Source organism: Bufo bufo, chromosome 7 (assembly GCF_905171765.1).
Source record: "Bufo bufo chromosome 7, aBufBuf1.1, whole genome shotgun sequence".
Classification (NCBI taxonomy): Eukaryota; Metazoa; Chordata; class Amphibia; order Anura; family Bufonidae; genus Bufo; species Bufo bufo.
In genome coordinates this window covers 124,197,709-124,210,370 of record NC_053395.1, presented here as the reverse complement: position 1 = coordinate 124,210,370, position 12,662 = coordinate 124,197,709, and the positions used below count along the sequence as shown (strand labels likewise).

Here is a 12,662-nt window from a genome sequence, read left to right as displayed (position 1 = left end):
CCCATTCACTTGAATGTTGACAGTGTGCAGGAAAACAGTGAAGAGAATGCAGCACTTGCATCCTTTTTAACTTTTTCCGGACCTCCGCTGTACATGTATGGCAGAAGTCCGGTCTTTAAAAGGGGTGTCACGAAACATATTCAACATTTTTCAAACCAGCACCTGGATCTGAACACTTTTGTAATTGCATGCAATTAAATATTTTGTATAGCCAGTGAGTTAATCAATAAAAAGTATCTGTATAGCGCCACCTGCTGTTTATTCTTTGTCTTATGTTTTGTCAATCTCTCTAACGCAACTTTCGCACTCACGTTCAGATAATACAACCGTCTGCATCCGTTCAGAATGAATCCGTTTGTATTATCTTTAACATAGCTAAGATTCGTTTTCTATTGTGCTAGAGAAAACTGATCCGTCCCCATCGACTTAAATTATGTGCCAGGGGATGAACGTGGTTATAATGCTGGAAAGGGGGATATCTATGAAGTGTAACTGCCTCTTTAAGTTTTACAACATCTGGGGCCCTTGGATAGACAAATCTGGTGTATGTAGCCCCTGGTTGACCCTTCATGGTGGACTCAGGGTTTCTGCTGAGCGTCCCTAGTGAGCTACTTAATGGGTGTTCTAGGATATCTATCATGACCTTACTTGCTATCCTCTTCAGTGACTGGAGTGTTAATCTGCCGCTGCTTATGATCCTCCTTACTTTGGGTCTTCTGTCTATTAGTGGGGATTTTGTCCCTAGGCATATGTGCCAGGACAGATCAGTTTGGCAAGCAGCGTTTTGGTGTCAGTCTCCAAAACGGAATGGAGGCAAACTGATGCATTCTGAGCGGATCCTTTTCCATTCAGAATGGATTAGGGTAAAACGGATCCGTTTTGGACCGCTTGTGAGAGCCCTGAACGGATCTCGCAAACTAAAAGCCAAAACGCCAGTGTGAAAGTAGACTAAAAACTGGTCAAAAAAGTTCTGTTTAAATTGTCAACGGCCACCAGCCTTATGTCCTCTTAGAAGCTGTGGCAGTTACAGGGAGAGGGCTGCTAGGCTGACGGTAATCTAGCAGAATGAGGAGACCTCCGGACCCATGTGCAGTACAGGGCTGGTTCTGGCTTGGTTAGAAAGAGATTGTCATATACTAGATGTCTGATTTTCATTTTTTACATCATAGGATAACCCCTGCAATAAGAATGCAATCACAAATAATGCCTAGAATTTAAAAAGAAAAAAAAGCTATATAAAATGTCAAGTTATGGGCATTGGCGCATCCAAAAATACCCTCACAAATTAAAATATAAAAATATTTATCCCATAAACTTCCTGCCACTAGCATCAGATGAGTGAGAGGGAAGGGGGAGAAGACATGGCTGCAGCCATACACTGCTTTTCTATTATTTTTTTACAGTTTGCATTTGTGATATAGGACAAGAGGCACAAGAAAAATATGAATATTTTTTTACATTTTGTCAGTTGCTCTTTTGATTTGCTTGGATTCTCCTTTACTGTTGCTTTAACTGACAAGGGGCGTGAACAGAGGCAACTGCCCGACACCTAGTGAGTGCTGTGCATGTGTACTGTCAGAATACCTGAAAACCTGACCATCCAGATTGCAGTTGCTGCTCTCCACACCCTATGAGAGATCAGGAGGGAGAGAGAAGACGCTCACACAACCCCTTTAACCATTCAGTACGGAGGTATTTCCTCCTATTAAAGGCTTTTTCAGGGCTTTTAATATTGATGTCCTATCCTTAGGATGGGTCATCAATATTGGACTGGCAGGGTTCTGACACCAGGAACCCCCATTGATCAACTGTACGAGGAGACGGCACATGCTCCCTTCTCACCGCTGCTTTGCCACAGACAGCTGCAGTGAGCAGGAAGAGAGACGGGAGCTGGCACCTGCACACTGCGTGGCGTCTCCTAGTACAGCAGATCAGCGTGGGTGTCGGACCCCCGCCGATCTGATCTTGATGACCTATCCTGAGGACAGGTCTTCAATATTAAAAGCCCCGACAACCCCTTTAATGACCAGACCCAGTTAAGAAACATTTACTGCATGCAGATGATAACATTACTATAATAAACCTTATAATAATCCTTGTAAGTTCTACTTTACACCACTTAGTCTTTACATTTCACAGACGCGGACTGGCCCACAGGGGTACGGGTGAATCCCCTGGCGGGCCCCTGCACAAGCAGCACATGGCACAGTACACTGACTGCACTACATACAATGTCTCAATTAGCCCATGTGCATATTTAACAAACTACCCAGATTTGTATTATATATGCATATCAGGGGTGGAGAAGACTTCTAGACATGGAAGCATGCCAGCTAGTATCTTTGTTTTCTAGGGACCCGCCTTCATGATGTTGCTGCAGGGACACCATAAACAACTGCTGTCTTCTGCTGTTAGCAGGTCAATTTGCATGCATCTTAGCAGTGGGCCCCCAGAATTAATTTTACTGGTGAGCCCATGAGGAACCCCAGTCTGACACTGGCTATGAGTCTAAGACCCAACATCTCCGGGACGAATGCATTAAGCAGCAAGAATACAGCACTCAGCTGTGTATGAGGTTATCGAGAAATGTAGGGGGGCTTCAGCCATGTCCGTCATGTGGCCCAGCACTAGAGTTATATGAGGGCCAGGAGGCTGACACTGGAAGACAACGGGTGGTCTGTAAGAGAAGTCCAAACATCAGGAGGTATTGGAGCTCATTAGTATTTCCTGACAAGTAATGTAGCCCTAAGGATCTTGACGGTAACCTTCGTTATTACAAACATTACTGACAACTATGTGACTGCGTGTTGCATCTGCATTTCTTGTGGACCCGCTGACTTCAACGGGTCCTTAGTCTGCATTTTGCAGACAAATATAAAGGACAATTTCTACCCTTTTGCAGAAAGGAAATACGGATGCAGAAAGCACCGGATCAGAGGTGTCTGGCAATAGCTTACTCCCCTCTAAGAACATACAAGTGAGCCGAGTGTGCAAGAGAATGAGATACTCCGAGAGAATACCCGTTTATCCGACAGTAGTGTTGAGCGAACTTGTGTTTCCAAGTTAGTCATACAGGTTCGGGTTATCTGCTACCACGGACTATGACGGAACGTCTCGTATAGGCTTCTGTGGTGCATGCAGTCATCGTCAGTTGTAGTGGAATCCATAAACGGGAAGTTTGCTCTACACTAGCCGACTGCTATAAGACCCCTTTCACACGAGTGACGGATTAGGTCCGGATGCGTTCAGTGAAACTCGCACTATTTTGCAAGCAAGTTCAGTCAGTTTTGTCTGCAGTTGTGTTCATTTGTTCAGCTTTTTCCGCGCGGGTGCAATGCGTTTTGATGCGTTTTTTACGCATGTGATAAAAAAACTGAAGGTTTACAATCTCTTAGCAACCATCAGTGAAAAACGGACTGCATCCGCACTTGCTTCCGGATGCAATACGTTTTTCACTGAAGCCCCAGTCACTTCTATGGGGCTAGGACTGCGTGAAAAACGCAGAACATAGAACATGCTGCGTTTTTTTTCACGCAACGCAGAACTGATGTGTGAAAAAAATATAACAGACCGATTGAAATGAATGGGTCAGGATTCAGTGCGGGTGCGTGGAAAACTCGCTCGTGTAAAAGGGGCCTTAGAGGTACATGGGTACGTTAGATGTGACTGTCAGCAAACTGAGTGGTTCAGTAAGAATCAACAGAATTGTGAATTTGATAGAGGCTCAGGGTGAAGAGATGAAATGGATTTACAACGTTCCCCATACTTTTATGGAGAATTGCACTTACCTATAGGATTAGTAGAGGTCTCCTGGCCTTTCTGATGCATCCTGTAGTGACGGGTCACAGTGCCATGTGCTGCTTCTGCTTCTACGGTCTTGCCATCCGGACATATCAGTACACTGGTCATCATCCCCAAAGACCCATAGCCTGCACCAAGACAAATACAACATTAACATGGTAGAACAGGATGGGTTCACTACTACTGGGGGTTGTGCAAGGATGGGAGAGGGGCGAGGGAGGCCAACCCCCTCAACTGGTCGGACCTGTAAAGGGAAGCTTACTTACCTGCTCCCCACGCCATCCGCTTTGATGCAGCGTGCAGCCAATCCCCGCTGGTCACATGATGCGAGGGGTCCCGGTCACCTCTGTGGCCAGTTATTGGCTGCAGGCCGGTAGGAGAAGGAGCCAGCGCTGGGAAGCAGGTAAGTAAGCTTCTCTTCAGGTCTGGCTAAGTGGAGGGCTTCACCCCACCCCCGTTCTTACACAACCTTCAAAGAAATGGATGAGGATTATAGTTCTGTTGGTAAATTTTCAATTCCCTATACCACTCAACTAACTACAAGATTAACATTATATGTACTACATGTTTCTGTGAAATTATTTCAATTATTGTTGGTTTAACCCCTTCCCAACCTCTGCTATACATGTATACGAGCACACAAGCATTGTTTTTCAATGATCATCTCTGCGTTCAGGAAAAAAAATAAAAAATAAATCGCAGCATGGTCTGTATTGTCTGCTTTTCACACTGCCATTGCCCTATAGAAATTATTGGGGCTGCGTGAAAAACGGAAGGCATCCGATTGCTAGGAGGTACCGTGTGTTACTCTTCAGTTTTTCTTCATGCGCATCAAATGTAAATCTGATGGAAAATCTGAAACACTGAACGCAATTGCAGACAAAATGGATTCAACTGGCCTGAAAAACCATGTGATTTTCACTTAACAGACCCCGAGGATTCTGTATTGCTCATGTGAAAGAGGCCCGAGTCCTCCCTTTACATTTCCAATTCCTTTCTAATCCACTTCTGGCTTTGGCTGAAAAATCTGCAGGAAAACCTGACCCAAAAAACTTAATGCAAACCAACCCTAAGACTGCTGGCACACAGTTTAGCAGCCTCATTAACCCCTGGTGTTCTGCATAGTGGGAATGATTTAATTCATTTCAGCTAGCTACAATAAAACCTGCATCCTGAATGCAGTCCCCCCAGAATATGCACTAAATTCATCTTTAATCGCCTTAAAAGGGTCATCCCATGATTCATGTAAAAAATGAATAATCTTTTTACATTAATCATCAGAACTCTCTATTCATTTCTCCAAATGCTCTACGATGTGTCCTTTCTACTGCAGCTCTCTCACTATCACAGCTCAAGGGGTGTGCCCAAGCTGCTGCAGCTCTCTCACTATAACAGCTCAAGGGGTGTGCCCAAGCTGCTGCAGCTCTCTCACTATCACAGCTCAAGGGGTGTGCCCAAGCTGCTGCAGCTCTCTCACTATCACAGCTCAAGGGGTGTGCCCAAGCTGCTGCAGCTCTCTCACTATAACAGCTCAAGGGGTGTGTCCAAGCTGCTGCAGCTCTCTCACCATAACAGCTCAAGGGGTGTGTCCAAGCTGCTGCAGCTCTCTCACCATCACAGCTCAAGGGGCGTGTCCAAGCTGCTGCAGCTCTCTCACTATCACAGCTCAAGGGGCGTGTCCAAGCTGCTGCAGCTCTCTCACTATAACAGCTGCTGAAAGATGATCTGACTAGTGGTAGTGCATCCAGTGTGAAGAAAGAGGGACAAGAACTAACAGCAGGTGGCACTATGCAGATAGATTGTATTACATAACTCAGTGGCTATATTAAATTTTTTATTATATGCGATTACTAGCTGAAGGACCCGGCTTCGCTTGGGTATATTTAATTAAATGTTTGTGTGTCGTTAAAAGAAAAAATCGACAGTATCCACTATAACAGTGACCTTCACAGTCCCCCACCCCTTTACATTGACCCCCGCCCCCACAGTGCCCCGTCTCCTTAAAAATGGGACCTCCACAGCAGCCCACCCACTTAACTTTGACCTTCACAGCAGCCTGCTCCTTTAACAGTGAGTTCCACAGCACCCCACCCCCTTGACAGTGACGTCCACAGAGGCCTTAACCATGACCTCTACAGCACCCGCCACTTAACACTGACCATAGGTTACAGTCCCCTTAACTGTGACCTCCACCATTCTCGGCTCCCTTACTGTGAGGTCACTGTGGAGGTCTCTGTTAAGGTCTCCCTTAAAGGGTTTCTACCACTTCGTTTGACATATTTAGCTGTCAGACACTAGCGATCCGCTAGTGTCTGCTCTAACAAACTATCCTAATATAATAGGTTTTGGGGCAGCCGTTTCGCTAAAAAAAGAACTTATATAGATATGCTAATGAGCCACTAGGTGCTATGGGGGCGTCATTAGCACCTAGAGGCTCCGTCTACCTTCATAAACTGCCGCCGCCCAGCGCGTCCCTCCAGCCCGCCCATCTCCTGCTGAATGCGATCCTCCCCGTGCGCGTCTCTATTCTGCGCATGCGCAGTGAATGTCTGACCGCTTCCCTGCACAGACATCTCCACTGCGCCTGTTCCTCGGAGCACTATGATGTCATCGGCGCAGGCGCAGTGGAGATGTCTAAGCAGGGAAGCGGTCAGACATTCACTGCGCATGCGCAGAATAGAGACGCGCACGGGGAGGATCGCATTCAGCAGGAGATGGGCGGGCTGGAGGGACGCGCTGGGCGGCGGCAGTTTGTGAAGGTAGACGGAGCCTCTAGGTGCTAATGACGCCCCCATAGCACCTAGAGGCTCATTAGCATATAGATATAAGTTCTTTTTTTAGCAAAACGGCTGCCCCAAAACCTATTATATTAGGATGGTTTGTTAGAGCAGACACTAGCGGATCGCTAGTGTCTGACAGCTAAATATGTCAAACGAAGTGGTAGAAACCCTTTAACAGAGACCTCAACAGAGACCTCCACAGTGACCTCACAGTACCCCGCTACCCCTTTAATAGTGGCCTCCACAGTCCCCTCCTCCCTTAACAGTAACCTCCACAGTGCCCACCCCTTTAACATTGACCTCCACATCAGCCTGCCTCCTTAACAGTAACATCCACAGCGCACTCCCCTTTAACAGTGACCTCCACAGCGGCCGTCCCTTTATTCGTGATCTCCACAATACCCCGTCTCCTTAACACTGACCTTCATAGCAGACCGCCCCCTTAACTGTGACCTCCACCGTTTCCTGTCCCCTTAACAGTGAACTCCATAGCAACATGCCCCTTTAACAGTGACCTCCACAGCGGCTGCTCCTTTATTAGTGACCTCCACAGTACCCAGTCTCCTTAACAGTGATTTCCACAACATCCCGCCCCCTTAACGGTGGCCTCTAAAGCAATCTGCCCCTTAGCACGGACTTCCATAGCGTACCGTACCCTTAATTGTGACTTCCACAGCAGCCTACCCCTAGGGTGGCCAGAGGTCCAGTTTTAGAGGACAGTCCGGCTTTCAGACTCCCTGTCCTCAGTCCGGCGCAGGGCCTGGACAGATACAGGGATGTAGTTTTGAACAGCTCACAGACAGAAGTTGAAGGGAGAAAGTTACCCTCCCTCCCACCCCTGCAGCTGACAGAAGTTGATTTTTACCTTCAGTTTTTCAATCCCTGTCGGCTGCGAAGTGGTAGGGTGTGTTGCCTAACCGGGTCAGGGACATGGCTTAGCGGGACCTGAGGCAGAGTTTTTAAGTACGTCTTTTGAGGGTGGCCTGAATGGCCACCCTACCTGCCCCCTGAACTGTGACCTCCACAGCACTCCGCTCCCTTAACAGTGTTATCCACAGCACCCTGCCCCTACCTTATTTCTAGATGTGCCTTTTTTTCAGCAGTAGATGTTTTCTATCTTCTAAAAATCCAGTTTATTTGGTATGCAAATAAGCCAGCAAGGTGCCCAGAGGGGCATCACTCTTGCAGGAAGGAGCCCAGGCACGCCCCTGATAGTCCCCAAGCCCGCCCTCATGCTGTTAGCAGTGAAACGGGGGGCAGAGTTATGGCTTGAATGTGATGTAGGAGGGGTGGGCGGACACATTGTGGCAGGGGGCGTGTCTGGACTCCTTCCTGCAAGTATGACGCCCCTCTGGGCACCTTACTGGCTCATTTGCATACCAAATAAACTGGATTTTCAGAGGATAAAAAAAGATCTATTGCTGGAACAAAGGCACATCTGGAAATAAGGTACTAAGTGCTATTGGGCTATGGCTTTACTTCAATAGCGATTATCTTGGTGACAGATTTCCTTTAAAGCTGACCTACAGCAGTGAAGAAAAATGTGTGTATGTGGATACTAAGGGCCTGCAAGCTTCTATTGGCTAATGCATTTTTATGGAGAATATCTCAGGAACAGTATGTGCTAGAGAGCTGAGACCCGGTCTAAAAGCTTCCCGGACACCTGATGTGCCTGTGTGCCAAATTTCATGATTGTAAATGCGACGGTGCAGATTCCTTTAGCGGACACACACACACACACTCTCAGTTTTATATATTAGATAAAAGTATTCAGATCCAGTTGCTGGTTTAAAAAAAAAAGTAGAATATTTTCCATGGAACAACCTCCTGTGCACAACTTAGCAACCCCTTTTCGCCTGCAGCGTATTAGTTCTGTCCCTTTCTATTCAACGTTTGCCACAAGTTACACATCCAACTAGGATGAAGAGAGAATACAGAAAGCTTTGTGATGAAATTACTAATGCCATGTGAGGGATGAGAATCCATTTTGTATAAACATGTCCTCCATCTTGTGCATATGTGGAAAATGACTGAGCCAGCTGTGAAGAATGAGGGGGTGAAGGTTCTGTGAATAAACTAAATGTCCTAGCTACAAGGCCAAGGTAAGCAGCTCCTTCGCTCCCCTTATCAAAGTTTGATGTCCAAGAAAGTTATGTTTTGTTTTCTTAGTTTTGGGATGAAGAATGTCAACTTTGAGATAAGATGCTGCAGAAACATTTTAATTAGAAGAATTCTAGTATAGTGCGGAAGTATTGCCTTTTATGAATAACTAATCAAATCATTAGTTTCGTTATTTATTTTGTAATTTGTTATAAAGATGTATACGTGTGTGGAATAAAGAGAGAGGATCTGCAGTGTGTCTGTGTCAGCTCTCCGAGTGCTCATAAAGAAAACTTCCATTGGGACTCCGACAATTATAGAGCCGCCACCAACATGGGCCCTAAAACAAGCATTATTCAATGTGCCCCATAGGTTCACATCAGCACTGAAGGCTCAGCCTGCATTGCTAGTTTGTCTAGTTAAATGACAGACACCAGGATCTTGGCGGACCCCATTACAGTCAGTGGAGTCTGATGCTGTTGGTGGCCATCTTACTACCGATCTGGCATGGACATTATTTTTGTTGTTCTGCCGGAACCGTATGGCTGCCTATTTATTTCTCACCTTGAGCCACTGAATCCGACTGCACATCTCCGTCATAGTTCTTGCAGGCCCAGATGAAGCCACCCTCAGATTTCATGGCTTGAGCCACCATATCATCTATAAGCCTGTGCTCATACCAGATCTTTTTTTCTTCAAACTGTGATTTGTATTCTCTGTCGGCAAAAGAATATACGTGTGATTCACCTCTGTGATATATGGTTGCTTCAGGGATGAAACAATGTAACAACAGAACTTGGACAGAAGCAGAATGTATTTCTAGGAGTGTCTTCTGCAATGAGGCATGTACCAGAGTGTGGGCAATGTAAATGGGATTCACTATACGGCTGGGGAATGAGAGCCCCTGTAGTAAGCATTCACCAGCAGGCCAAAAATCATCACTTCTGAATGTATCCCACGAGTCATTGTTAATACACAAGCCATACATATACTCCACACATTACAATGCTACAGATCCGCCGCACGCTATGGTACATGGAAAGTGGTGGACATTTTACCAAATATCATCCATCACTGCAGAAAAGCTTTGAATCCTAAACTCACCTGGTCTTGAAAAGAGACAATTTTCTCTAATAAGATTATAAAGTTTCTCATATTTGCTTGTACTATTGATATATACAAACTTTGTGGAAACTACAATGTCTAGTTAAAGGGGTTTTTCCATCTCAGACAATGGAGGCATATTGCTAGGATATGCCCCCATTGTCTGATAGGTGCGGGTCCCACCTCTGGGACCCACACCCACATCGTGAACGGACCCCTGAAGATTGTGGAGGGCACACTGCACACGCACAGCTGCCATCCATTCATTTCTATGGGGCCGCGATTGGTGGTGGCCGGACCCTGAAAAACCCACGTCCTCCGGCCACCACCTTCCCCGCTCTGTTCTCATTGTAGATGCGAATCCCACCTCCTAGCGATATGCCCCCATTGTCTCAGATGGTAAGTACTGCAGCCTTTGAATTTGAATAACGGGGTACATTTTAAATATGTAATTATGGATCATCTAACTTTTTCACATGAAAATCCAGTGGAACATAGAACGAAAATACATATATACTTCTCATAGATCTCCTGGAAAATATCCTTGAAACGACCATCGTATCGCTTGAGAATTGTGTTTTTGGTGCTCATATACAAAGGCCAACTTTTAACCAGTGCCATCTGGAAGGAACTGTGAGCAAAATCTCTAATGGATTGATCAGTGTTATACATCCCAAGCGCCACACCTCCACAATCTGCAGAAGATGAAAAGAAAGATTAATCGCAAAGACCATTCTACTCACTTTATAGAAAAGTGGCTGAAATGGGGTTGTCACGATACCAAAATTTTGATTCGATACCACGCAAAAAAAATAAAAACACCAAAAATGCAGTGTGCATTCCGCATTTTTTGCAATGTCTGACCCATAATAGAACAGTCCTATCCTATTTTTTGGGGGGACAAAATGACTAAAGACCCAGTATCGTATTGATCTGGGTCTAAAAGTATCGATTGGGTATCGAAACTTCGATACCCGGTGAAACTCTAGACTGAAGGTTACATGAAATGTTAAATTCAGACTTAAAAGGGGTTATTCAAGTTCTATAATGCCCCCTCATATGCCCGGGCCCCTCACAGAGGTTGTACTTACCACACAACGGGGAGATGCAGTGGCGGCCATGCTGGTATGAGAGGCGACACAGGTGCTGGGGAGCGAGGTAAGGACAACCTCTGAGGGGCCTGGCATTTTAGAACTTGGATAACCCCTTTAAATGCTGTCACGGGGAGAGGATTTTTACTCACAGAAATTTCTGCTACAAGTCTGCCATGCTGTGTAAAGAGGCTTTACGGTAATAAATGACTTTTTAACTAATTCCCCCCCCCCCCCTACCGTACGAGGAACAGCATAAAAACAAAACACAAAACTATTGCAGAATTGCATTCCCCCCCCCCCCCCCCCCCCCCCCCCCCATTTTACCCCATCTGAAATTTCCAGCTTCCCACTACATTATATAGAATATTCTGTGGTGCCATTAGAAAGTACAACTTGTCCCACAAAAATAAGCCCACATAGAGTAATGTGAACAGATAAATAAAAAAGTTATGGCACCTGGAAGGTCGGGAGCAAAAATGGAAACACAAAATTTTGATATTGCCCGGTCCTGAAAGGGTTAAAGTATGGACCCTGAAAATATGCCCCAACATTAACTGAACACTAACCTTCAAAATTATGTACAACATATTTAATAGGTTGTCCGCCATTTTTAGGGGTGAAGGATATTTCCACCGTGCCAGGCCCGGGAACAACAAAGTCTGTGGCTCTGTACTGTATTGGAACAAACAAAATGATATTAAACATTTGTACTTTCTTTTTTGTTGGCGGGGGCAGCACAGGGGGCTGAAAATCGAAATAAAACATGCACTTGTCACATTGCCACATGTGGCTACAATCCAAGTGTGCGCAGTAGTAATGCGGAGGTAGTGACAGACCTCGTGTGTATGGCCAGCTAGGATTTAAAGGGGTTGTTTAAGTGAAGTAAAAACTTGGGCAGCATCTGCAAATGGTCTAAAATAAGAAAAGAAGTGGCCCTTTTCTCCCCTGCGGCTTCCAGCATCATGCGCTATTCCTGCCCACCTCAGTTTGTTTTCCTAGCGGCACTGCAGCCAATTACTTGTCTCTGCAGCGACATCCCGAATATTGCTGAGGCCAGTGATTGGCTGCATTGTGATCTGTGTGCTCGGAACATCACCACTGCAGCCAGGAAGATGGCATCAGGGAAATAAGAGGGAGGGCGGGGGAGTGGTATTGCTTCTTTTGCTATTTTAGACCATTTACAGCTGCTGCCCAAGTCTTTATTTAACTTGGACAACCCCGTTAAAGTGTAACTGTAGTTTCAGAAAACTTCTGACGTGTGACAATGACATATCAGACCACCACTGACTGCTGGTTAGGGGCAGGGGGATTAGAGAAGCTAACCTCTATTTAAAAAACCCACTAAAAAGGTGCTCGTGTAACAACAGTTTAAAAAAGGGTTGTCTCACTATAGCAAGTGGCATTTATCATGTAGAGAAAATTAATACAAGCCACTTACTGATGTATTGTTAGTATCCATATTGCTTCCTTAGGGCTGTTTCACACGAGCGAGTCCATTGCGGGAATCACACTCTGTGTGTGATCCTCCTCCGCTCTGGACTTGCAGGACCGCACGGCTTTATCATGATTTATAATGCTGTGTGTCTCTGTCAGTATTATTCTGTAGAAATAAGGTCAAGCAGAGACACACAGCATTATAAATCATGATACTGCCGTGTGTTTCTTCAAGTCCAGAGCGGAGGATCACACTCACACACAGAGCGCAATTCCCATAATGGACTCGCTCATGTGAAACAGCCCTTAGGGAGTCTAAAAAGGTATAGTGAATGCCTTTAATCTTATT

General features: G+C 45.6%; 1 protein-coding gene across 1 annotated transcript in view; it reads right to left on the bottom strand.

Annotated features, from left to right (window-relative positions):
• Positions 1–12,662, bottom strand: part of IDH1 (isocitrate dehydrogenase (NADP(+)) 1) — a 32,806-nt gene that overhangs the window by 589 nt on the left and 19,555 nt on the right. Inside the window, exons 4-7 of the mRNA XM_040439806.1 lie at positions 11,446–11,551; positions 10,303–10,480; positions 9,246–9,397; positions 3,789–3,929 (exon numbers count right to left, since the gene is read on the bottom strand). Of these exons, the coding sequence (XP_040295740.1) occupies positions 3,789–3,929; positions 9,246–9,397; positions 10,303–10,480; positions 11,446–11,551 (577 nt within the window). The remainder of the gene's footprint in view (positions 1–3,788; positions 3,930–9,245; positions 9,398–10,302; positions 10,481–11,445; positions 11,552–12,662) is intronic.